The sequence below is a fragment of the Ranitomeya imitator genome, chromosome 3, assembly GCF_032444005.1.
Source record: "Ranitomeya imitator isolate aRanImi1 chromosome 3, aRanImi1.pri, whole genome shotgun sequence".
NCBI classification, from domain to species: domain Eukaryota; kingdom Metazoa; phylum Chordata; class Amphibia; order Anura; family Dendrobatidae; genus Ranitomeya; species Ranitomeya imitator.
Genome location: NC_091284.1, coordinates 268,827,185 through 268,853,976, shown reverse-complemented (window position 1 = coordinate 268,853,976; position 26,792 = coordinate 268,827,185). Strand labels below are relative to the sequence as shown.

General features: G+C 44.9%; 1 protein-coding gene across 3 annotated transcripts in view; it reads right to left on the bottom strand.

The window, feature by feature from the left end:
• Nucleotides 1–26,465, bottom strand: part of CNKSR1 (connector enhancer of kinase suppressor of Ras 1) — an 81,037-nt gene extending 54,572 nt beyond the window's left edge. For 2 of the 3 annotated variants that reach the window (XM_069756463.1, XM_069756465.1), the window contains exons 1-7: nucleotides 26,345–26,445; nucleotides 26,073–26,230; nucleotides 17,375–17,577; nucleotides 13,353–13,437; nucleotides 7,760–7,801; nucleotides 7,014–7,130; nucleotides 923–982 (exon numbers count right to left, since the gene is read on the bottom strand). In XM_069756463.1, coding sequence (XP_069612564.1) covers nucleotides 923–982; nucleotides 7,014–7,130; nucleotides 7,760–7,801; nucleotides 13,353–13,437; nucleotides 17,375–17,577; nucleotides 26,073–26,230; nucleotides 26,345–26,396 — 717 coding nt within the window. In that variant the 5' untranslated portion in view covers nucleotides 26,397–26,445. Of the gene's footprint in view, nucleotides 1–922; nucleotides 983–7,013; nucleotides 7,131–7,759; nucleotides 7,802–13,352; nucleotides 13,438–17,374; nucleotides 17,578–26,072; nucleotides 26,231–26,344 lie in introns of all 3 variants that reach the window. The other variant, XM_069756464.1, reaches the window with a different exon arrangement.
• Nucleotides 26,466–26,792: the final 327 nt, after the last annotated feature.

Sequence of the window (26,792 nt, the reverse complement as noted above, 5' to 3'; positions counted from 1 at the left end):
GGCCCCCGGAACTTGCAATATTCACCTCTCCTCGTGCCAACGCCGCTGTGTCTTCCGCGTCCTCTGCACTTACTGTTCAGGCAGAGGGCGGCGCGCACTAACCACGTCATCGCGCCCTCTGACCTGAGTGTCACTGCAGAGGATGCAGAAGATGGAGTGGCGACCGGAATGAGGACAGGTGATTATTGCGCAGTGCTCCCCCTCCCCATTGTACTCACCTGCTCTTGGCACGGTCCCTGCACATCCCTGGTTCTCCGGGCGCTGACCGCTTCTTCAAGGGTTGAGCAGTCACCGTTACCGCTCATTACAGTAATGAATATGCAGCTCCACCCTTATGGGGTGGTGACCGCTCAACGCTGGAAGAAGCTGTCCGAGAACCAGGGACTTGCAGGGACCGCGCCGGGAGCAATTGAGTATGTCACAGCCGCCGCTCCCCCGCTGACTCCCTGGGACAATGACTCGAGTATAAGCTGAGAGGGGCAATTTCAGCCTAAAAAAATGGGCTGAAAATCTCGGCTTATACTCGAGTATATATGGTATACATAGACACACACGCTGTGTATTGCAGTTGGAGTGCAATGCAATCTAACTGCTGCGGAAATACTTTTGATCCCTCTATTTTATTTTATTTACACATCCTGTTGCAATTAAAAACGTATCTTGTATGGGGTATCACATGTACCTTTATAGAAGTAAAAGAATAAAAGATAGTATTCAGCAAGGGAAGCTTTTGTCGTTAAAGATATTTTGTTATAAACCATGACATATTACTGTATGCTAATTAATGAAAAATATATGGCGGTAAAATATACAGAAAAAGCAAAGACAAACAAGTTGGCAGCAGACAACATTTAAAAAAATTTGAGAGCCTCTTAAAACGCAGTATAAAAAATAAGCATGCATAATTGAGGCATATACTGACCTCAGGTGCAATCCGGCAGACAAAATGCTGTCCAGAAGAAGTAGACTTAAATTCAATACCCTAAAAAATAAACATTACATGCCAGTAATTTAATAATTCAACTGAAAAAGGAGAAAGTTGCAAAATATGTAACATCCCATAACAAAACAAACATAAAAGAGGCCGCTCACACTGCTGTTCCCCTGATGTAATACTAAAGATAGGAGAGGTGCTTTGGTAAGAAGTGGCACTTATACAATTGTACACCCTGCTTTCCTGAATCACAAGGTATAGTAATCTCCAGGTCATAGCAGTGGACATGCCTACCATATACATACCACATGACCGTACAGATAAGCGAGGGGGTGGGGTGTGTCCATATGTAAAATCATCCTTAACCCCTTAATGACCCTGGGATTTTTCATTTTTCCGTGTTCGTTTTTCACTCCCCTCCTACCCAGAGCCATAACTTTTTTTATTTTTCCGTCAATTTGGCCATGTGAGGGCTTATTTTGTACTTTTGAACGACATCATTGATTTTAGCATGTCGTGTACTAGAAAACGGGAAAAAAATTCCAAGTGCGGTGAAATTGCAAAAAAAGTGCAATCCCACACTTGTTTTTTGTTTGGCTTTTTTGCTAAATGCTAAAACTGACCTGACATTGTGATTCTCCAGGTCAGTACGAGTTCATAGACACCTAACATGACTAGGTTATTTTTTTATGTAAGTGGTGAAAAAAAATTCCAAACTTTGCTAAAAAAAAATAAATAAAATAAATTGCGCCATTTTCCAATACTCGTAGCGTCTCCATTTTTCGTGATCTGGGGTCGGTTGAGGGCTTATTTTTTCCGTGCCAAGATGACTTTTTAATGATACCATTTTGGTGCAGATACGTTCTTTTGATCGCCCGGTATTGCATTTTAATGCAATGTCGCGGCGACCTAAAAAACGTAATTCTGGCGTTTCGAATTTTTTTCTCACTACGCCGTTTAGCGATCAGGTTAATGCTTTTTTTTAATTGATAGATCGGGCGATTCTGAGCGCGGCGATACCAAATATGTGTAGATTTGATTTTTTTTTTTTATTGATTTATTTTGATTGGGGCGAAAGGGGGGCGATTTAAACTTTTATATTTTTTTTATTTTTTTCACATTTTTTTTTAACTTTTTTTTTTTTTCTTTTGCCATGCTTCAATAGCCTCCATGGGAGGCTAGAAGCAGGCACAACTCGATCGCCTCTGCTACATAGCAGCGATCTGCTGATCGCTGCTATGTAGCAGAAATGGAGGTGTGCTGTGAGCGCCGACCACAGGGTGGCGCTCACAGCCACCGGTGATCAGTAACCATAGAGGTATCTAGGACCTCTATGGTTACCATCCTGATGCATCGCCGACCCCCGATCATGTGACGGGGGTCGGCGATGACGTCATTTCCGGCCGCCCGGCCGGAAGCGGTAGTTAAATGCCGCTGTCTGCGTTTGACAGCGGCATTTAACTAGGTAATAGGTGCGGGCAGATCGCGATTCTGCCCGCGCCTATTACGGGCACATGTCAGCTGTTCAAAACAGCTGACATGTCCCGGCTTTGATGGGGGCTCACCGCGGAGCCCTGCATCAAAGCAGGGGATCTGACCTCGGACGTACTATCCCGTCCGAGGTCAGAAAGGGGTTGAAACCCATCCTGCGTGATAATATAGGTGAATTTAATGAAAATGTATAATCCCTGTGGGTGGAGATAAGGGGAGGGGGAAAAAATAATAAATTACTGAAAGGGGTTTGTTATAAATCTCCAAAAATAATGGAAGCAATGGAGAATATTCTCGTAAAGCAAATAGATGAAGCTGCGACTCAAGCAGAAGTCATTATTATGGGGGACTTCAACTACCCTGAAATAGATTCAGGAACAGAAACCTGCAGTTCCAGCAAAGGTAATCGGTTTTTGACATCTATGAGAGACAATTACCTTTCACAACTGGTTCAGGACCCAACAAGAAGGGGGGCACTGCTAGACCTAATATTAAAGGGAACCTGTCACCCCGTTTTTTCAGTAGGAGATAAAAATACCGTTAAATAGGGCCTGAGCTGTGCTTTACAATAGGGTATTTTTTGTCCCCTGATTCCCTACCTATGCTGCCGAAATACCTTACAAAAGTGGCCTTTTTCGCCTGTCAATCAGGCTGGTCAGGTCGGATGGGCGTGGTCACAGCGTTGTTTCTCCCCCACATCTTGCTTATGTTCCCGTTGGTGGCGTAGTGCTTCTCGCATGCGCAAGTGCCGAATGCACTGCGCAGCTGTAGAAAAAGAGCGCGCTCGCCGCTATTCAGCGGTTTCTCGGTGGGCGCGGCCATCTTCCTGAGGCCGCGCGTGCGCAGATGGAGTCTCCTGCTTCCCGGGGCTTCAGGAAAATGGCCGCGGGATGCCGCGCGTGCGCAGATGGACATTGCGGCGGCCATTTTCCTGAAGCCGAGTTCGAATCTCGGCTTCAGGAAAATGGCCGCCGCGATGTCCATCTGCGCACGCGCGGCATCCCGCGGCCATTTTCCTGAAGCCCCAACGATTTTTGGAGCTGGTAAACAAAGGAGGGGATTCTACCCATGTGGTGATTGCTTGGCTTGTCGCAATCATATTAGGGCAACATCGTTCACCTCGGCCGATGAGAATTTAAAATCACGGATTACATCAGTTGTAGTACCACATTTGTGGTGTACATGGCCAAATGCTCATGTGGCCTGTCCTATGTGGGTCTTACCTCACGTGAACTAAGGGTCAGGACACATGAGCATATAAGAGACATTATGGGGGCCGGGAAGGTGGACGATGTTGCTACTCGAAAAACTATACCCCGCCATTTTAGGCTGCACCATGAATGTAACCCAAAAGACCTAAAGATCTTTGGTATTGATCACGTGAGAGGTGGGATTAGAGGGGGAGACTTGAAGCGCGCATTAGCGCAACTGGAATGTCGCTGGATAACAACTCTAGGCACTATGTCCCCACTAGGTTTAAATGAACAACTTAGTTTTGCATCTTTCCTGTAGCTGTATCTGGGTCAGATGTAGGTTCTCTGATCTTTCACGATTTTAATTGTGTGTTTTTATTTTTCCTTCTTTAGTATTGTCGTTTTATTGTTGCACCTTATCTATATATTCCTTGAGTGGTTATGGATCGCTTCGGTATCATGAAGTATCGTCAGTGGGACTTCGTATGGGAACCCTTTTATACGCAAGATTGGAAGGAAGCTGGGCATTCATCGATATGTTCACTAATCTCTTTATTGAGACATATTGGTTTTATATGTTTTATATGTTTATGTTTATTATGCTATCTTATCTTTTGGTGTTTATGTCTCCTTCTAGGTGTTTGATTGCTGTGGTCTTTTCTTGTTTTAGATTTTTATATTAATAATGAGTCACTGTTAAAGGAGAGTGTCTCCTCTATACTATCTTATATTGGTTATTATATTTCCCTGACCTTCAATCTGTCTGTGCTATATAGTTTTTTTCTGTGTAGCCAGATATGTAGGTCCGCCCCCTTTTTGGGCTCTATTATAGTGCACATTATCACTTTAGTCACGTCACTTCATCACATGACGCCCTCTAGTGAGCGTACTTATATGTAGCCGACACCTTACTTATACACTATTTTAGTTATACACATTATACATACTATTGGCTGCCCTGCCCTTTTCCAAAATGGCGGCCGCGGCGCGCGCGCATGCGCGGTGCGGCAGACTCCGGTACGCATCTCCTCCTGCCTCCAGGATGTGACGCGACGGGCTAGTGACGTCATGAGGGATTTCCCTCCGCCCGTCGCGTCGCAGGAAGAGCAGGATCTGATGCGGTATGCACGGGCCTGCATGTTACTGCGCATGCGCCGACGATGGCGCTGATTATTACACACAGGTGGTCCCCCTACATAAATAACCGCTCTAGCACACACATCTTCACAGCCCCCCGAGGAAGCCCAACGCGAAACGCGCGTCGGGGCTGCTGGCGACACACACTGGCACATGAATATGGGTAAGACTAGCGGTGTACCTTCCCTATTTGTTTACCGTTTAACCCTATATGGGATAGTAAGCATATGTAGATGATTATACAGATAGGGTTATAGTTACATATACCTTGGCACCTTATACTGCACTTAGCACTTTTTTGGTATATGCCACATTACGCCTAGCCTTAGGTTATCCGCTTGTTATACCCCTAGTGTTACCACAGTGTTAGTGTTTTCTGTACACGCATCATTTTCCGGACTTTGTACTGTTAGTCTGTATGTACTTTACATGTTTAATAAAATTACCATTCGTTGTTTTATACTTGTGTATGGGACTTTTTACTCCTTGGTTGTTGTAGGATTAGTATGAACCAGTTAACTGCCTAAGTATGTAGCAGTACAGACAGAGGGCTATTAACTGCATAAAGTGTATGAGAACATGATGCAAGGAACCTGATTATGGGTTGTTTTTTTTTTGAATGGGCCACAGGGATAGTTAGGTTAATGCGTTGAGGCGGTAGGCCAATCTGAACAAATGAGTTTTTAGGGCACGCTTAAAACTGTGAGGATTGGGGATTAATCGTATTAACCTAGGAAGTGCATTCCAAAGAAACGGCGCAGCACATGTAAAGTCTTGGAGACGGGAATGGGAGGTTCTGATTATTGAGGATGCTAACCTGAGGTCATTAGCGGAGCGGAGGGCATGGGTAGGGTGGTAGACTGAGACCAGGGAGGAGATGTAGGGTGGTGCTGAGCCATGGAGTGCTTTGTGGATGAGGGTAGTAGTTTTGTACTGGATTCTTGAGTGGATGGGTAACCAGTGTAATGACTGGCACAAGGTAGAGGCATCGGTGTAACGGTTGGTGAGGAATATAATCCTGGCAGCAGCATTCAGGACAGATTGGAGCGGGGAGAGTTTGGTAAGAGGGAGGCCGATTAGTAGAGAGTTACAATAGTCCAGACGAGAATGAATAAGTGAAACAGAAGAGTTTTTGCAGAGTCGAAAGTAAGAAAAGGGCGAATTCTAGAAATGCTTTTGAGATGCAGATAAGAAGAGCGAGCCAGTGATCGGATGTGGGGGGTGAATGAAAGCTCAGAATCAAGTATGACCCCAAGGCAGCGGGCATGTTGCTTTGGAGTAATGGTGGAAAAGCACACGGAGATGGCAATGTCAGGCAAAGGTAGGTTAATAGAGGGAGAAAACACGAGGAGTTCAGTTTTTGACAGGTTCAGTTTCAGATAGAGGGACAACATGATGTTAGAGATAGCGGTAACAATCACTGGTGTTTTCTAAAAAGATCGGCGTGATAACAGGAGAAGTGTATAATTGCGTGTCGTCAGCATAGAGATGGTACTGGAAACCAAATCTACTGATTGTTTGTCCAATAGGGGTAGTATACAAAGAGAAGAGGAGGGGGCCTAGGAATGATCCTTGAGGAACCCCAACAGTAAGGGGAAGGTGAGAGGAGGAGGAACCAGCAAAAGATACAGTGAAGGAGCGGTCGGAGAGATAGGAGGAGAACCAGGAGAGATTGGTGTCCTTGAGGCAGATGAGATGGATTTCAGCAATCAAGGTATCATTTTGTTCAGTATAACGGCGCCGACCTGACACTGTGTGTAGGTTACTGTGCACAATCCTGCTGACAAGTTCCCTTTAACAAAGTTCCTTTACTGTAGCTGTGCCTAAAATTGTAGCCATTCAAACACTATTACGGCCTCATTCAGGCATCGGTGCCTGTTCACGCAAGAGAAAAAGTAGTAGAAATAAATCAGTCCCTGGATAAAATTTTCATCAGTGTTTGGTCAGTGTCAGTTTTCACCACCATTGTTTATCAGTGATATGTATGTATGTATGTATGTATGTATGCATGCGTGCCAGTACATACGGCACAACTTGTTGGTGCTGCTAAGATAATGGATTGCTGCTGGATACATTTCAAATGGATGATTACTGGGCATGTGAACTCAGCCCAAGATCTCGTGACCAAAGCCTCTATCATGAGTGCAGAGTGAGCCAAGATAGGGACAGATACATGTAACCATTAGCAATAGAGAGGAGAAAAAAAGTAGAGTAATACAAATCTGGATTCAGCACATGTTATAAAACACTCCTCTCACCAGACTGCTAGAAGACTCGGGATAAATCTGCACCAGCTCTAGTGTTGCGGTCTGTCCAAGGAGGCTCTCTGGGCTGCAGTGTAGAATACTCCTACATATTCCACAGATATTGCCACACTGAAAAAGAATAGATCTATTAGAAATAACCAAACACAAAGGTGATGGGAGAGGGATCAGGACAGGAGATGCAGGGGAGGACAGACAGAAGAGGGCCCATGCTGTGCAAGAACAGTATGTGGGCAAATAATTCATCTTATTGCCCCCCTTTTTAGTGCTGCTTTGGAGGTAAAAAATAGGCCCCTTACCTCTTGGGCTCAGATGCAGTTGCACCAATGGTGTTGTCTCCTCTTTGAAGATGGGATGAGGAGTCTTGCAGAAACAGTGTGAAAGGTTTACAGACAGAAAGAGGCCATAAGGAATAACATGCAGCAGGGAAGTAGGCAAAGGGTACAGTATAAGTACCATAGAGGAAAGTTTACATACATGACAGTTTAAAAAACAGACTATTAATGGAGAGTGAGATCACTGGTAAACATTACTGTGAAACAGACAGGCACAGCTTGTGATGACAGCACATTATGCAATGGCAAGAGATCTCACATACTAAAATAAAGAGTCACCTCATGCAGCAGAGCTTTCATCTAGACATACGGGAAAGTAAGCTATACCCAATGTCAGATATCAGCAGACATCAGGATGTGTCCGCTCGAATAGTCAACAGCAAGGGGATCATGGTAGTCACTTACAATAGCTAGAACTCTGTTCTCCACCGGCAAATCTGACCAGTCCTGAAATAAAAGTAGTAAACTGGGTTATAAAGCAGCTCTCCCCCATCTTCCCCCTATTATCACACATGAGGTGAAATAAAAATCACTGGAATTACTGAAATATTAGATACATTATTTGGAGTTTAATTACTTCAAAAGGTGTTGGCTACTTTAAGGTGGTGTTAAGAACTGGGTTTTAAGAAATCAGCCATCCTTTCCTACTGGCACTCCTGTCCATAAGGTGGTCACAGATGGAAGGGTATGTGACCAGACTCCTCATTCAGCCCTTTAACCTGCGGTGGTACCAGACTTGTATAGTCCCATGTGCCCCCATCTACAGCCTTCTCATGGACAGGAGCGCTATCAGGTCCAGGCAGGTCCAAAGGCTAATAGAACAAAAAAGCAGCCTCAAAAATAAAATGGGACAAACCGTCAAACTGTACTGCATCTTAAAAACCTATTTCTTAACATGAGCAACATGAGCCATAAAAGGGGGCCAGCCCTAACTAAACTTTTAGCTTCAATTGTATAAATGAACCGTGAATATTTGTATATTGTTACATGAAATCAATGATGAGCCAAACATTAGCATCACAGTAAGCTCTTCATGTGACCACTAAGTCATTCTAAGACCCTCAATACCCAGTGGAGAACACACTTTACCTAGAGGTGTCCTGTCTCACCTGAATGTAAAGCACGGGGAGTATGGCCTCTGCTTCCAGCAGGCTGCTTCAGCTCCAAGATTATTTTTGCTGATGTTGTTTTGTGAAATTGGACACAGTTATAAAAATAAACTGCCCTCTCATGGCACTCAGGAGAGAGCATGCACGCATTGCTGGACCACGCAGGAAGGAGTGGGAGGAAATTCTTACAGAGAGCCCAAATGACACGTTACAATGGTTAATGAGGCATTTAGTACTATATGTAATCCCATCCATTATGTATATATGAACCATGAGATTAGGTACTCTACCCACCATACTCATTGTTTACACCTCGCCTATGGATATTGTTGTATTTGGTCAATTATGGTGACTAAATACCTACAATATTGGCCAAAGCCCAAGAGACCTGTGTGGAATGAGTGTAGGGAGGTGATCATAAATCAAAACTACTAACCCTACAATAATTACTACTTACATCACATCTCCATACATCAAGTACAGAAGTATAGCTTTATTAAAAAGCGGAGCAAAATCATATAAATACCATTAAAAAGGGGTGGAATTATAGTTTGAATGTGAAATTCAAAGTGTATATGTATATAAAATGTACAAGGCACTTGACAAAGCGACGGCGAAACGTGTGGCAAACAACCTGCTCTTGCCTATGTCCCGTACGTTTATTTACATATAATCCTATTGCATATACTTGAGACAATCAACCACAGGACTAGTGTGAAGGGGTCTCATTAATTCTTTACCTTTTCTGCTTGTAGATATGCATTATAAAGGTTTTCAACTACTTATTCATGCACTAAGCAGCATTCATACACTAAGCACCTTTTTGTCTCAACTATATAAGCTTTCATTCTATACTTTTGAGAGATACACACCTTATAGCATTTATCTGCATCATATTTCTGTAGAGGCGCAAGTCTCTCTAATATTTATATTAACATTTAATCCATTTTGAGAGGTAATCTATGCACTTTACACCCAGATTTTAGGTATTGATTTATCTCCTGCACCTTTTTTGATGTTGCTAGCAATTTTGTAAACCCAAGTACACGTAAGCATTTTTAGAACATTTTATATGTACACATGATTTCGGAAGTCATGTCTAGACTGATGCCATTCCATATTTACAGGTATTTATATGATCAGCTCCGCTTTTTAATTATATATTATATTGTGCATATTGTAGTTAATAAAGCTATACTTTTTTGACTTGATATATGGTGTATGTAGTCATTGTTATAGGTTCATAAATTACTGTGACTGTAAAATAAGTTTGTCTTTTCATTGTGCAAACATGGCTACATTCAATAGTGAAAACCAAAGTGTTCCAGGTTCAGTAATTGATAACTGGGTAACCATTACGCTGACCTTTTGTTTGGTCATAGAGGACCAGAGCAGGAACTATAACCACCAATTAGGCCGCTTGCAAAAAGATGAGAGCTGGGATCTGATTGGTCACTGTGAGCTTGCTCCAATAAACCTCCACACTGCAGAGGTCATCAGATTTCCACGAATGCGACAGCTCAGTATTGCTATTCCCCATTCAAATAATACAACCTTACACTAAGGGTCCATTTAAATGGAGAGTGGCAGTAAATGTCCACCGATGTGTAAATATGTAAAGATCAGCAGTCGTTTGTCGGTTTACACAGGCAGACGGTGCTAAACAATGTGCACTGAACAATTTCCAATAGATTGTTTTCGGGTTTACACAAGAATATGTGCTGCCAAGAACAATGATATTTAAGTCTGTATAAAAATCATTTCACCCGATGAATGAGCATTCATCGAGTGAGCGGCAGCCTGATGACACAAAGATTATAGTCAAATGAGCGTTTCTAGGAAGATTTGTTTCCAATAATCTTGCAGTGTAAATGCATCTTCATAATTTGTCTAAACAGCAAAAGTACAAAAAGAGGATTCAGAGATCCTCCAAAAATTAGAAAAAACAGCAAAACACGGCAGAGGTTCTTACCTGCCTAGGCCTTCAAACAAATGCACTAACAGGATGCAGTGGACCCATGTGGTAAAATAGAAACACAGGTGCAGCATAACCGATGACGCAGCCACTCACCAGCTACCAAACTAATGGAGGGGGCGGCTGCTTGGCACATAGCTGCACATAAAAACTTGTAAGTGGCGCTGTTCACACAATGGAGATGCACAGCATCCAGGCAGGCCTAGTAGTAACACCCTTCTATTAGATCAGGCGGGCTGTTTTTTCTAATCTTCATAATTTGGTAGTCTTGTATGGAAATCTGGTGTCTGGTGTTATATTAAGACGGCAAAATGATAATTCTAAACTGGAAAATAAAAGTTCTCTGGATATACTGTAAAAAACACCTTTCGATAACACTTATGGGAAAATGTTGCTTTGCTCGTTTGCCATTTTTACTCACATCAAGTGAAATGACTATGGAGGCAATAGCCGCTGTGAGATATGACCTCGGTATATACAAAAACGTCACATCGGCAGATACATGCCCACATAATCATGAAAAAAATGCCACACTGTGGAAACTTCTGGGGTATAATCAGTAGCGTAGCTACCGGGGGGATGGGGAGAGGCAGAGGGGGTGGTTGCCCAGGGCCCTGCGCTCTGGGGGGACCACCCGGCGCTACACTACTGTAACTATCGGCGTGCACAGGGTGCCCATACAGTTACACTCTGTGGCAGAGCAAGGACACACGACCTCCCTGCAATACCACCAGTGCCAGCAGTGGCCCCCACCTCCCCAGTTATCGCAAGTGTAACTGTGTCGGCTAGATGCCGATACAGCTGACCGCATTGATGAGAGAGGGAGCGTTACGCTCCTTCTCCCATCATTCCCCGTCAGTGTCTGACCTCACCGAAGCAGACACTGACAGCGGGCGCGATGATGTCACTACCCGGCGCCCGCGGTCTAGAGATGTGCATACACTCAGAACAGCAGAGGAACCAGGAGGAAAGGCGAGCACTTATTTATTGTTCTTATGGGGTGCATTATACTCTAGAGTCTGCATATGGGTGGGGGGGTGCATTATAATATAGACTGCCTACGTGGGGGGGTACATTATAATATAGACTGCCTACGTGGGGGGTGCATTATACTACAGAGTCTGCGTGTGTGCATGTTTGGGGGTGCATTATACAATATAGAGCCTGCCTATGGGGGGTACATTATACTAAATAGAGTCTGCCTATGGGAGGGGTGCATAATACAATAGAGAGTCTGCCTATGGGGAGTGCATTATACAGTATAAAGTCTGCCTATGGGGGTGGATTATACAATATAGAGTCTGCCTATGGGGGGGTGCATTTTACTATATAGAGTGCGTCCATGAAGAATGTATTATACTATAGAGGCCTATGAGGAGGCCTATGAGGAGTTCAGTAAACTATATGTAGGCATATGGGGAGTGCATTATACTATATTGAGAACTATCTGGTGTATTATACTATATGGAGGCTACCTAGGGGGCCATCATACAGTGTTGGAGACATTAAACAGTTTGGAGGCTACTAAGTGGTCAGTATACTGTGTGGGTGGTGGTACTATACAGCGAGGAGTCATACTGTGTAGAGGGGGGCTGTGCAGTGGGGAGACTCGGGACATTATTAAATGTAAAGTGGGCACTTATTGTTCTAGGGGAACTCAGGATACTGTGACTGTCAAAGGGGCACACAAAGGGCATTATTACTTTCTAGGTTTCTAGGGGGCAAAATGTGGGCACTGTTTTCTAAGGCACTTGCATACAACATTATTACAGGTATTATCTCACAAGATTAGAATATCATCAAAAAGTTAATTTTTTTCAGCTCTTCAATACAAAAAGTGAAACTCATTATATAGAGTCATTACAAACAGTGATCTATTTCACGTGTTTATCTCTGTTAACGTTGATGTTATGGCTTACAGCCAATGAAAAATCAAAAGTCATTATCACAGTAAATTAGAATAATTAAAGGGAACGTGTCACCTGAATTTGGCGGGACCAGTTTTTGGTCATATGGGCGGAGTTTTCGGGTGTTTGATTCACCCTTTCCTTACCTGCTGGCTGCATGCTGGCCGCAGTATTGGATTGAAGTGCATTCTTGCGCAGGCGTGTACTACGGAGGACATAGAATGAACTTCAATCCCATATTGCGGCCAGCATGCAGCCAGCGGGTAAGGAAAGGGTGAATCAAACACCCGAAAACTCCGCCCATATGACCAAAAACTGGTCCTACCAAATTCAGGTGACACGTTCCCTCTAACAAAAAACACCTGCAAAGGTTTCCTAAGTGTTTAAAAAGGTCCCTTAGTATTTCAGTAGGCTCCACAATCATGGGGTCATTACAACTCTATGTAATATAGGAGTTTCACTTTTTGTATTATAGAACTGAAATAAATTAACTTTTTGATGATATTCTAATTTTGTGAGAAGCACCTGTATCTTCTAGAGGTTTGTTTCACCATCTAGAGGGCACAGAGAACCACACAGCAGGTGCAGTAATAGGGTCACATAGAGCAGCAGCGGCTCAATATTGGGATATTAGCAGGATGAGGAGTTTGTGCAGGTTGGGAATAGATGGTGATGGGGCTTGAATATGAGAAGTGAAATGTGTCTTTGTTGTATTCTCTGCAGCAGAGTCCTAGCTGGAAGAAGTTGTCATGTCAGTCTGGGCCAGATGGAAAAGACAGGAAAAGTGAACGATTCCATCAGAAAGAACGTCAGGGGTAAAAAGTATTACATTTACAGATACATCTGTTCTTACTCTGGAAAGACCCTGGTGAAAGAATCGGCTCCTGCAAAGGTCACATCTTCAGGCTGATAACGGGACTATAGAAGTGATTTATTTGTGTCTCCTTAATAGGTGATCAAACATTGACTGAAAGGTGAAATATACAGAAAGTCTGCGCTGTACGTACCTTATGTAGCAGCTCTGCCAGCTCTACACACAGAGCAATAACGTCCCGACTAGCGGAGTAATCATTCAGGCGTGTGAACAGATACCTGGAGATGGAATTTATACAATTATACACAAAATATACAATACACTGTGTGCACAATTATTGGGCAATTGACCATATCATTTTTATACATATTTTCCAAAGCCACGTAGTATAAACCTGAATGCTTATTGGATGAAGCAGACCAGCTGATATGTTGTGTAATAAGGGAGGATGAGACCTAATGATATCACCACCCTTTATCAAGGTGTGCAGAATTATTAGGCAGCTTCTTTTCCTCAGCCAAAATGGCTCAAATAAGAAATGTAATTGAAAAAAAATAAAAAAAATTGTGACAAGTCTTAAGGTACCGTCACACATAGCAACGCTGCAGCGTTACCGACAACGATCCGGATCGCTGCAGCGTCGCTGTTTGGTCGCTGGAGAGCTGTCACACAGACAGCTCTCCAGCGACCAACGATCCCGAGGTCCCCGGTAACCAGGGTAAACATCGGGTAACTAAGCGCAGGGCCGCGCTTAGTAACCCGATGTTTACCCTGGTTACCATCCTAAAAGTAAAAAAACAAACGCTACATACTTACCTACCGCTGTCTGTCCTCGGCGCTCTGCTTCTCTGGTCTGGCTGTGAGCGCGGGGCAGCCGGAAAGCAGAGCGGTGACGTCACCGCTCTGCTTTCCGGCCGCTGTGCTCACAGCCAGACCAGAGAAGCAGAGCGCCGAGGACAGACAGCGGTAGGTAAGTATGTAGCGTTTGTTTTTTTACTTTTAGGATGGTAACCAGGGTAAACATCGGGTTACTAAGCGCGGCCCTGCGCTTAGTTACCCGATGTTTACCCTGGTTACCAGCGAAGACATCGCTGAATCGGTGTCACACACGCCGATTCAGCGATGTCTGCGGGGAGTCCAGCGACGAAACAAAGTTCTGGACTTTCTTCCCCGACCAGCGACAGCACAGCAGGGGCCTGATCGCTGCTGCCTGTCACACTGGACGATATCGCTAGCGAGGACGCTGCAACGTCACGGATCGCTAGCGATATCGTCTAGTGTGACGGTACCTTTATAGAGGGATGAAACACGCCTGAAATTGCGAAGATATTGGAGTGAGATAACAGTACAATCACAAGTTTTGTTGCAAATAGTCAGTGTCAGAAAAAACGCGATGAGAAAAAAAAAAAGACACATGAACTGCCAAAGATTTGAGAAGATTCAAACCTGAAGCAACAAGGAACCTGGTAACCTCCCGTGCTGTCATATTCCAGAACTGCAACCTCCCTGGAGTGCTCAGAAGTACAATATCGGACGTTATCTATCGATCTATCTGTACTTGTACACAAGATTGCTTTATTACTTCGAAAACTAGCTTTAAATTACATAGAGATTCCTGTACGTAACAGCTGATGTTAAAAAAGGATTGCATACTTAAGCTAACTGAGCAAACTAGGCAGACACTCGCCCTACTTTTCAGGGTCAACATCAAAATGATTCTTTTGCGTATAAAAATGTCTATGGCAACAGATACAAAACAAAAGTTACAGATCTTGGAAGAAAGAACAGAGGAAACGAAACGGTAAAACTAAAAATTGGCCTGGGCAAGAATGGGTTAAAAATGTTCTCAAATCTGTTTAAGGGCAATATTTTTAACCCACTCCTGCCCAAGCCAACTCCGGCGGACAGATAACTAGGCCCTGACCTAGCTGTTGGCTGTAGAATACAGCCATAACAACAATTAGTGGTAAGGGCGTAGCTCCTGTGCCCACAGTATTAGGGCAGTCTCACACGTCCAGATAATTCCGGTACCGGAATTATCCGTGTCCGTGTGCCGGTGCGTTTCTGTGGCACATCAGTGTGGCACGTGTGCCCACTGGGTACCACACACACCGTGCAGGAGACACCGCTAAAGTTTAGCGCTGTCCCCTGCATCTGGTGCTGAAGCCGCGATTCATATCTTCCCTGCAGCAGCGTTTTCTGTAGAGAAGATATGAATAATCGTGTTTAAAATAAAGATCCATGACCCCACCCCCCTCCTGTGCGCCTCCCCGCTGTTATTAAAATACTCACCCGGCTCCCTCGCTGGCTGGCCGCACCTTCTACTGTATGAGCGGTCACGTGGGGCCGCTCATTTACAGTAATGAATATGCGGCTCCACCCCTATGGGAGGTGGAGCCGCATATTCATGATTGTAATGGGCGGCCCCACGTGACCGCTCATACAGTAGAAGGTGCGGCCAGGACAGGAAGCAGCGCCAGCCAGCGAGGGAGCCGGGTGAGTATTAACAACAGCGGGGGGGGGAGGGGGCGCGGATCTTTATTTTAAACACGATTATTCATATCTTCTCTACAGCAAACGCTGCTGCAGGGAAGATATGAATCGCGGCTTCAGCACCAGTGGGGGGGGGGGGGGACAGCGCTTACAGTAGCGCTGTCTCCTGCAAGGCACACGGACTGCACATGGACAACGTCCATGTGCGGTACGTGTTTTGCACGGACCCATTGACTTTAATGGGTCCGTGTAATCCGTGCGCTCCCACGAACACTGACATGTCTCCGTGTTTGGTACACGGAGACACGGTCCACAAAAAAAATCAATGACATCTGCACAGATGCATTGATTTCACTGTGTCTACGTGTGTCAGTGACTCTGGTACGTGAGGAAACTGTCACCTCACGTACCGGAGCCACTGACGTGTGAAACCGGCCTTAGTGTGTAGTAAGAATTGAGTGGTTTACTCGAACACTACCACCGCAAAAGGAAGAATTATTAAGAAAATAAAAGAAGCTTCATAAGCAACAATAAAGAATAAAAAGCACTAGACTGTATACTTGTCCTGGATGTGCACAAAAAAAGGGGGGGAAAATCTAACTCACCAAGGCACTAGGTTTTTAGATTAAATTTAAAAAGTTTGTATCAATATAGGGCTATGTTCAGAGGAATTGAGTTCTGGTCCATATGTGCAACCAATGAAAACTGAAACTAATATAAATAAAGCACAAGGCGATAAAGAGTTAGTAGGTTGTCAATATCAAGCTGTGCTATAAATTTCTAGAGGAGAGGCCTAGTAAATCCTGGAAAGAATGCAGCGGAGCATTACAATCTGGCAGGTCATTTCAGTGACCTCTAGGACACAAGCCTGCTGGGCTCCATCGGTCTGGTAAAGTAGCTGGAGTTAGAATAAAATATTTTCAATTTGTAGAATTTCCACAATAAAAGTAACATTTCTTGTTACTCTAAAAAAGTAACCTACCTTTCAGTATGACAGAACACTACACAATAAAAAGGGGTTATCAGTGGTGAGAAAAAGTTTCAGATTTTGATATATGCCATTTCTGAACTTGTTTTTTCCCCATTTTATGCCACGCTCACCGTTAATCCAAAAATAAATGATTCCTAGAAGGTGGAGCGACGTCAACCAATGCCTCGTAGACTTCATAAAAGTTACGCCAGAAACTGGAGAAGTTATACTGGAGCTAGTAGAGACAGCTCAAGGTGACAAATCAATTAGTGTGCACTTAAAGGGAACCTGTCACCCCCCAGGGCCTATTAGGGTATGTGTCCACGTTCAGGAAATGCTGCGTGTTTGACGCTGCATAGAGACGCAGCGTCAAACACGCAGCGTCCAGATGTTACAGCATAGTGGAGGGGATTTAATGAAATCCTGTCTCCACTATGCGTGGTAACACGCACCCGGCGGCCCTGCGACTCCGGACATGCGGCGCATCTCAGCATGTCCGTATACCTTGCGGCAACGCTGCGCCGCCGCAAGGTATAACACAGTGCCCTATGTGTGGGGTGCGATGATTAAACTGAGGCGATGAAAACTATATCTACGAGCAATAACAAATACTCGGAGGTCACCCGAGCAACGAGTACACTCGCTCTTCACTAGTTAGCACGTCACATCACTTTCTAGTAGGTGGTAGACTGGATTCCCGGCTAAGCAGTGTTGCAGCCGATCATTCCTAGGATTCCTTAGATCCCAAATACCTGTTAAGCCAGGAGAAGAGGCCGCGTGCTGCAGATACAATGTCTATGATGCAGGCCAGCTGCTTCTGGGTGGGAGACCGCACCAGGGACTGGGAGACTGGGGAGGCCTTCCTGAGGCTGAGGATGTGCGAGCATAGCGACTGGGAGACGCGATACAGTTTATCGGTGAGAGACCTCAGAGTTTCACTGTGCAACTCATAGTGCTACAAAAGAAAGAAAAAAATAAGAACACTAAAGGGTGAAATTACAAATAAAAAAATATATAAAAATCACAGGCAACAGGAATAAATAAAATACACTAGTGTAGAATAATATATATTTATACATATATACATATACACACACACACACGAATGTTAAAATGGCCTTTTTCCTTTTAAAGAAAACACAGAAAAACCTTTCCAAAGCCACAATTTGTTTAAAACAAACAGCATTACTCCCCCTCCCTGGGTCTAGCACAGAGTGTCCTCCACTGCTCCTGGGGTCTGTTACCGAATAGCACTGCAGACAATCCGTGAGCTCAGCGGCTCTGCACGAGTTGATGTACGAGACACCAAAAGCTGCTGCACACACTGATTGGCTGCAGGGCTGCTGACATGTTGTCAGCGCTGCAGACAATAACAGACACTGGGCGTAGTGGAGACTCCGCGTCGGACCTGGGGACAATGAGTAAAACTCTTGGTTTAGAAAAAGAACTGTGACTTTGGAAATGGGATTTATGAAAGTGCAAAACCCCTGGAAATGTGAGTGCAGTCCTCGGTTTTCTGAGTTCAGATGAACGGCATTTCGGTGCACGTGTACAACCAATGCAAGTCTATGCGAGTGCAATAAGAAACAGGTTCAACCATTGCAAGAACCAAAAAACCAATCCCGGCCTGCACTAGTGTTGGCCATTATGAAAATGATAGGAAAAAAATCTGCATTTATTGTCAGGACGATGATCACCCTAATAATGAGATAATATTGGGAATCTGCGGCCGACACAACAGCTTATAAAGGGGCATGTACAGGAATATCAGGGGGCTGAAAACCTGCAGATGTGTCCCAGAGCAGAGGGTTTGTTACAGTGTTCTCCAGTCTGATACCTGCATTTATTGACACGAGTGAGTTTGGTGCTCTTGAAGGGTCAATCTCACATATGGAAGTTTTTTTACAATCAGATCTTGAAAATGATACAGAATAAAGAACAATGAAAATGTGGTTTCACTAAAGGGATTTTCCACTTTCAGGAATACAACGTACACTACCATTCAAAAGTTTAGGGTCCCCCCTTCCCCCCCCCCCCTACCTTCCTCACCTTTCCCTCCCCCCCCCTCAACTCCCCTCCCCTCCCCTCCCCTCCTTTTCTCCCTATTAAAGTTGAAAACCCAATAAAATATTTTGAAAGCAAAAGTTTAGGGTCACCCAGACAATGTTGTGTTTTCCATGAAAGCTCATACTTTTATTAATCAAACGAGTTGCCGAATGAATTTAAAATCTAGTCCAGACATTGACAAGGTTCAAAAAAAAGATTTTTATTTCAAATAATAATTTTCTCCTTTGCGTTAATCAAAGAATGCTCCCTTTGCAGCAATTACAGCATTGCAGACCTTTGGCATTCTAGCAGTTAATTTGCTGGGGTAATCTGGAGAAATTTCACCCCATGCTTCCAGAAGCCCCTCCCACAAGTTGGTTTGGCTTGATGGGCACTTCTTGCGTACCATACGGTCAAGCTGCTCCCACAACAACTCAATGGGGTTGAGATCTGGTGAATGCGCTGGCCACTCCATTACAGATAGAATACCAGCTGCCTGCTTCTTCGGCTAGGTTCACATTGCGTTAAAGCAGCCGGTTCAACACATACGTTAAACGGGCTGCGTTAACACAAGTGCCGACATGCCAGCGCAGATAGAGCTAGCAGATGCTCTCTGCGCTAGCGGTGACGGATCCGGAAACGCTGCAGCCCAGGTCCCAGGGTCCATCACTCAATGACGGCACATCGCTACTGCACGCCCATTTTGGGTGTGCGCTAGCGATGCACCCGAAATAGTGCTTAACCCCTTTAACTCCATTGCACGTTAATGACCAGGCCAATTTTTACAATTCTGACCACTGTCCCTTTATGAGGTTATAACTCTGGAACATTTCAACGGATCCCAGTGATTCTGACATTGTTTTCTCGTGACATATTGTACTTCATGATAGTGGTAAAATTTCTTTGATATTACCTGCGTTTATTTGTGAAAAAAACGGAAACTTGGCGAAAATTTTGACAATTTCACAATTTTCCAACTTTGAATTTTTATGCAATTAAATCACAGAGATATGTCACACAAAATACTTAATAAGTAACATTTCCCACATGTTTACTTTACATCAGCACAATTTTGGAACCAAAATATTTTTTTTGTTAGGGGGTTATAAGGGTTAAAACTTGACCAGCAATTTCTCATTTTTACAACACCATTTTTTTTTTAGGGACCACATCTCATTTGAAGTCATTTTGAGAGGTCTACATGATCGAAAATGCCCAAGTGTGACACCATTCTAAAAACTGCACCCCTCAAGGTGCTCAAAACCACATTCAGGAAGTTTATTAACCCTTCAGGCGTTTCACAGGAATTTTTGGAATGTTTAAATAAAAATGAACATTTAACTTTTTCACAAAAAATTTACTTCAGCTCCAATTTATTTTATTTTACCAAGGGTAACATGAGAAAATGGACCCCAAAAGTTGTTGTACAATTTGTCCTGTGTACGCAGATACCCCACATGTGGGGGTAAACCACTGTTTGGGCGCATGGGAGAGCTCGGAAGGGAAGGAGTGCCATTTGACTTTTCAATGCAAAATTGACTGGAATTGAGATGGGACACCATGTTACGTTTGGAGAGCCACTGATGTGCCTAAACATTGAAACCCCCCACAAATGACACCATTTTGGAAAGTAGACCCCCTAAGGAACTTATCTAGAGGTGTGGTGAGCACTTTGACCCACTAAAGGCTTCACAGAAGTTTATAATGCAGAACCGTAAAAATAAAAAATCATATTTTTTCACACAAATTATCTTTTCGCCCTCAATTTTTTATTTTCCCAAGGGTAAGAGAAGAAATTGGACCCAAAAAGTTGTTGTACAATTTGTCCTGAGTACGCTGATACCCCATATGTGGGGGTAAACCACTGTTTGGGCGCATGGGAGAGCTCGGAAGAGAAGGAGCGCCGTTTGACTTTTCAAGGCAAAATTGACAGGAATTGAGATGGGACGCCATGTTGCATTTGGAGAGCCACTGATGTGCCTAAACATTGAAACCCCCCACAAGTGACACCATTTTGGAAAGTAGACCCCCTAAGGAACTTATCTAGATGTGTGGTGAGCACTTTGACCCACTAAAGGCTTCACAGAAGTTTATAATGAAGAGCCGTAAAAATTAAAAAAAAAATTTTCCCACAAAAATTATTTTTTAGCCCCCAGTTTTGTATTTTCCTGAGGATAACAGGAGAAATTGGACCCTAAATATTGTTGTCCAATTTGTCCTGAGTACGCTGATACCCGATATGTGGGGGGAACCACCGTTTGAGCACATGGCAGAGCTCGGAAGGGAAGGAGCATCATTTGGAATGCAGACTTAGATGGATTGGTCTGCAGGCATCACATTGCGTTTGCAGAGCCCCTAATGTACCTAAACAGTAGAAACCCCCCACAAGTGACCCCATATTGGAAACTAGACCGCCCAAGGAACTTATCTAGATGTGTTGTGAGAACTTTGAGCCCCCAAGTGTTTCAGTACAGTTTATAACGCAGAGCCGTGCAAATAAAAAAATTTTTTTTTTTCCACAAAAATTATTTTTTGGCCCCCAGTTTTGTATTTTTCCAAGGGTAACAGGAGAAATTGGACGCTAAATATTGTTGTCCCATTTGTCCTGAGTACGCTGATACCACATATGTTGGGGTAAACCCCTGTTTGGGCACACGGGAGAGCTCGGAAGAGAAGGAGCACTGTTTTACTTTTTCAATGCAGAATTGGCTGGCATTGAGATTGGACGCCATGTCGCGTTTGGAGAGCCCCTGATGTGCCTGAACAGTGGAAACCCCCCAATTATAACTGAAACCCTAATCCAAACACACCCCTAACCCTAATCCCAACCCTATTCCGAACCATAAATGTAATCCAAACCCTAACCCTAACTTTAGCGCCAACCCTAACTGTAGCCTTAACCCTAGCCCCAAGCCTAACCCTAACGGGAAAATGGAAATGAATACATTTTTTTTTTTTCCCCCTAACTAAGGGGGTGATGAAGGGGGGTTTGATTTACTTTTATAGCGGGTTTTTTAGCGGATTTTTATGATAGGCAGCCGTCACACACTGAAAGACGCTTTTTATTGCAAAAAATATTTTTTGTGTTACCACATTTTGAGAGCTATAATTTTTCCATATTTGAGTCCACAATGTCATGTGAGGTCTTGTTTTTTTGCGGGACGAGTTGACGTTTTTATTGGTAACATTTTTGGTCACGTGACATTTTTTGATCGCTTTTTATTCCGATTTTTGTGAGGCAGAATGACCAAAAACCAGCTATTCATGAATTTCTTTTAGGGGAGGCGTTTATACCGTTCCGCGTTTGGTAAAATGGATAAAGCAGTTTTATTCTTCGGGTCAGTACGATTACAGCGATACCTCATTTATATCATTTTTTTTTTATGTTTTGGCGCTTTTATACGATGAAAACTATTTTATAGAAAAAATAATTATTTTTGCAGCGCTTTATTCTGAGGACTATAACTTTTTATTTTTTTGCTGATGATGCTGTATGGCGGCTTGTTTTTTGCGGGACAAGATGACGTTTTCAGCTGTACCATGGTTATTTATATCTGTCTTTTTGATCGCGTTATTCCACTTTTTGTTCGGCGGTATGATAATAAAGCGTTGTTTTTTGCCTTTTTTTTTTTCTTACGGTGTTTACTGAAGGGGTTAACTAGTGGGACAGTTTTATAGGTTGGGTCGTTACGGACGCAGCGATACTAAATATGTATACTTTTATTGTTTTTTTTATTTAGATAAAGAAATGTATTTATGGGAATAATATTTTTCTTTATTTAGGACTTTTTTATTTTTTTTTGTTAACACATGTGGAATTTTTTTTTTTACTATTTTACTTTGTCCCGGGGGGGGGGGGGGGGGGGGGGGAACATCACAGATTGCTGATCTGACAGTTTGCACAGCACTCTGTCAGATCAGCGATCTGACATACAGCAGTGCAGGCTTACCAAGCGCCTGCTCTGAGCAGGCACTTGGTAAGCCACCTCCCTCCCTGCAGGACCCGGATGCCGCGGCCATTTTGGATCCGGGCCTTGCTGCAGGGAGGAAGGTAAGAGACCCTTGCAGCAACACAATCACATCGCGTTGCTGCGGGGGTCTCAGGGAAGCCCGCCAGGGAGCCCCCTCCCTGCGCGATGCTTCCCTGCACCGCCGGCACACCGCGATCATGTTTGATCGCGGTGTGCCGGAGGTTAATGTGTCGGGAGCGGTCCGTGACCGCTCCTGGTACATAGTGCCGGATGTCAGCTGCGATAGGCACGGGGGGAGCGCGGCCGATCGCGCTGGACGTACTATTCTGTCCGTGGGAATTAAGGCCCACCCCACATAGATGGAATAGTACGTCCAATGACCGAAAGGGGTTAATGGCAGCGTTAACGGACTGCATTACACTGCGTTATGCCACAGTGTAACACAGTCCGTCTAACAGACTGCTTAAACGTAATGTGAACCCAGCCTTCCCTAAATAGCTCTTGCATAATTTGGAAGTGTGCTTTGGGTCCTTGTCCTGTTGTAGGATGAAATTGGCTCCAATCAAGCGCTGTCCACAGGGTATGGCATGGTGTTGCAAAATGGAGTGATAGCCTTCCTTATTCAAAATTCCTTTTACCTTGTACAAATTTCCCACTTTACCAGCCCCTATGCAACCCCAGACCATCACATTATCTCCACCATGCTTGGCAGATGGCGTCAGGCACTCTTCCAGCATCTTTTCCATTGTTCTGCGTCTCACAACTGTTCTTCTGTGTGATCCAAACACCTCAAACTTGGATTCGTCTGTCCATAACACTTTTTTCCAATCTTCCCCTATCCAATGTGTGTTCTTTTGCCCATATTAAGAAGACTCCTTTTATTAGCCAGTCTCAGATACGGCTTTTTCTTTGCCACTCTGCCCTGAAGGCCAGCATCCTGGAGTCGCCTCTTCACTGTAGACGTTGACAATGGTGTTTTGCGTGTACTATTTAATGAAGCTGCCAGTTGAGGACCTCTGAGGCGTTGATTTCTCAAACTAAAGACTCTAATGTACTTGTCTTGTTGCTCAGTTGTGCAGCGGGGCCTCCCACTTCTCTTTCTACTCTGGTTAGAGCCTGTATGTGCTCTCCTCTGAAGGGAGTAGTACACACCGTTGTAGGAAATCTTCAGTTTTTTGGCAATTTCTCGCAGGGAATAGCCTTCATTTCTAAGAACAAGAATATACTGTCGAGTTTCACATGAAAGTTCTTTTTTTCTGGCCATCTTGAGAGTTTAATGGAACCAACAAATGTAATGCTCCAGATTCTCAACTAGCTCAAAGGAAGGTCAGGTGTATAGGTTCTCTAATCAGCCAAACTGTTTTCAGCTGTGCTAACATACTGGCACAAGAGTTTTCAATGGTATTCTAACCATCCATTAGCCTTCTTACAGAGTTAGCAAACACAGAGTACCATAAGAACACTGGAGTGATGGTTGTTGGAAATGGGCCTGCAACGCCCCAGAGACCTGGTCGTTGCAGTATGGCACTCTGCCGCTAAGGGCGATACGTCTGATGGCACTAAGGAGTTCTCCTGACCAGGTATCACCAGAACACATTACACTTCACACTCCGGCCACTAGGGGGAGAAAAAGGCTTTATTTATTGGGCCACTCCTCACACTGGTAAGACTAGGGGCTGGGGAGGAAGTTAGTCAGAATCTGACTGGGTTGGAACCAGGCAACATCCCGTGGCAGGGGGTGTTGCAGGGAGAAGGCACAGGGGGGTCCCTGTCAGGCGTGGGAACCTGGCAGGTGCCTAGCGAACAGAACGGAACGGAACCGCGCCTGCACACCCTGCGGCGGTATCCAGGAGAGAGACACGAAGGGAAGGATATTGTGGAACAGTGTAAACGAGATCAAGCACAAAGGAGAGCCAGTAAGAGTCGTGCCGAGAGAGAGGCAACATCTTACTGAGGCGAGTAGTCAGTGGCCGGATCACCGTAGGAGTAACTGACTTCAGGCCTTACTTCAAATTCCACCGGACAGTTAATTATAGGTTGGCTGTCTACCTTACTACACCTACGAAGACATAGGGGGCAACGCGTGGAGAGGGGCGTCTCTAGGGTCCCGGAAGAGCTCCGAGCCCTCCCGTCAAACGGGTGGCGTCATAGCCATATCATACCTGGGGGAAGTTAGAAACTAGTAACATCTGGAACCAAAGAACGAGAGAGAGAGAGAGAAAGCTGTAGAGAACGAACGAACGAGAACAGCAGTTGTGAGGACTATTCCGAATGCTCAGCAGGGTAGGACTACAACACACAGGTGCTAGTGGTAGGCAACGATTTCCATCTGTGAAGGAAACCCTGGATGTGCCCATCGGACCGGCCGGTCTCTGATAGCCCTGTTAAACGTACTCTGGATAGAGGATCCTGAAGTCTTCAGTAAAGAGGTAAAGAGACTGCAACCCTGTGTCCTCGTTATTGCCTGCACCTCACACCATCACCATCCACCTTACTGGGAAGCCCTGGGGACATTCTTCACCTGTGGGAAGGTATACCATCCAGCTGCCATTCCATCACCCCAGCGGACCCCACAGCAGCGTCGGTCACCCTGACCGAACACCACAGGTGGCGTCACGAACCCCTGACTGCACCACCTTTATTGGACAGCACCACCTTCATTGGACGCCCCTTAGCAGGGTCGCGGACCGGGTCTAGCCACCGTGACAACCTCAGAGCTGAGGTAGAGAGGACCGGTACCGAGTAACCTGTGGCCCTGTGTCTGGGGGCGATCCAGGCCTCTATACACCTATGAAGATATTGCATTACAAACCAGACGTTTGCACCTAGAATAGTCACTTACCACATTAACAATGTATAGAGTGTATTTCTGAATCGTTTAATGTTGGCTTCATTGGAAAAAACTGCTTTTCTTTAAAAAATAAGGACATTTCTAAGTGACCCTAAACTTTTGAACGGTAGTGTCTATAACAATGTTTCCACCCCCACCTCCCACTGCTGTGCTGTGATTGGCTGCAGCGGTGACATCACATCGATAGCCCACATCACCACTGCAGCCAATAACGGAGCTCAGTATCTCCCGGCTGCATTCCCTGGACCTGGGGATGGGGGGGGGGAACACCTGGTTTTTATTTAAGGGCAGAGAGCGAAAATCCCCTTTAATTATTTCCATAGAGCAAGGAAAAAGAGCCGCCTGTGAATGTCATAGGCTCCCCGCGCTGTGATCCTGGGGGTCCCGTATAAGGAGGGCTAGACGACTTTGGGAACGGTGGGCTTCGAGTTTTAGCTGGAGACTAATGGCACTGCACCCCTCCATACAGAACGGCGCCCTCCCCCCACAATACTGCGTCTCCTGGAGAAGATCCCCCACAGCTGTCACCCCGATCTGCTGGCGGATATGTCCGCGGACCCTCGAGCATTATTACTGCCTTACCAGGGCGCACAGCTGCTCCACAGCTTCCAGAAATATCTCCTGGTGTCCAATGCTCCGGACTCCGAGGGCATCCAGGTGCTGAGGGGACAGGACCAGCAGGTTCTGCCCAGAGATACTCCAGCCCTGGAAGCAGTAATGCTGCACTGAGGGGTCCAGACCTGCGGATAGTACACATACTGCAGTGATCAGTCACCTCCCGCCCACCAGGGCTTTACCAGCCTCCAACACAAGCCATACCCTGTATACCCAGCGCCGCCACCTGCCGCACTCACCCTCCAAATAGCCACTGACGGTGTCCGGAGACCACGAAGAAATCAGTTCCATGCTATCGCCCCAACTTCCTGGCGGAGCTCCCTGCTGACGTCATGCAGGTGAGGTGGAGGCGGTGACCACGCCCCTTGGCTCTGACTGGAGCTGGCCCGGGACTATTTTCTGTTGTGGGACTAGTACAGTCCTGCTGCATTCCTGCGCAGCGGCAGCACATGCGGGAGCCCGTAGTGATGCTCTAGCTCCGATCTTTCATTCATTCCCTCTGTGTCCTGGGAAGATTGGAATAATAAACTGCTGTTTTATTTAAAATGTCTCATTTTACTGTTCATTTCTACCCACCAACCTCACCAATAAAGTAATGCAGAAAAAAATTATATAGAACAAAGTTACAAGGCACAGTCATGGGGCCACTGTGTGACTGACACGGTTATGGGGGCACTGAGTGGCATG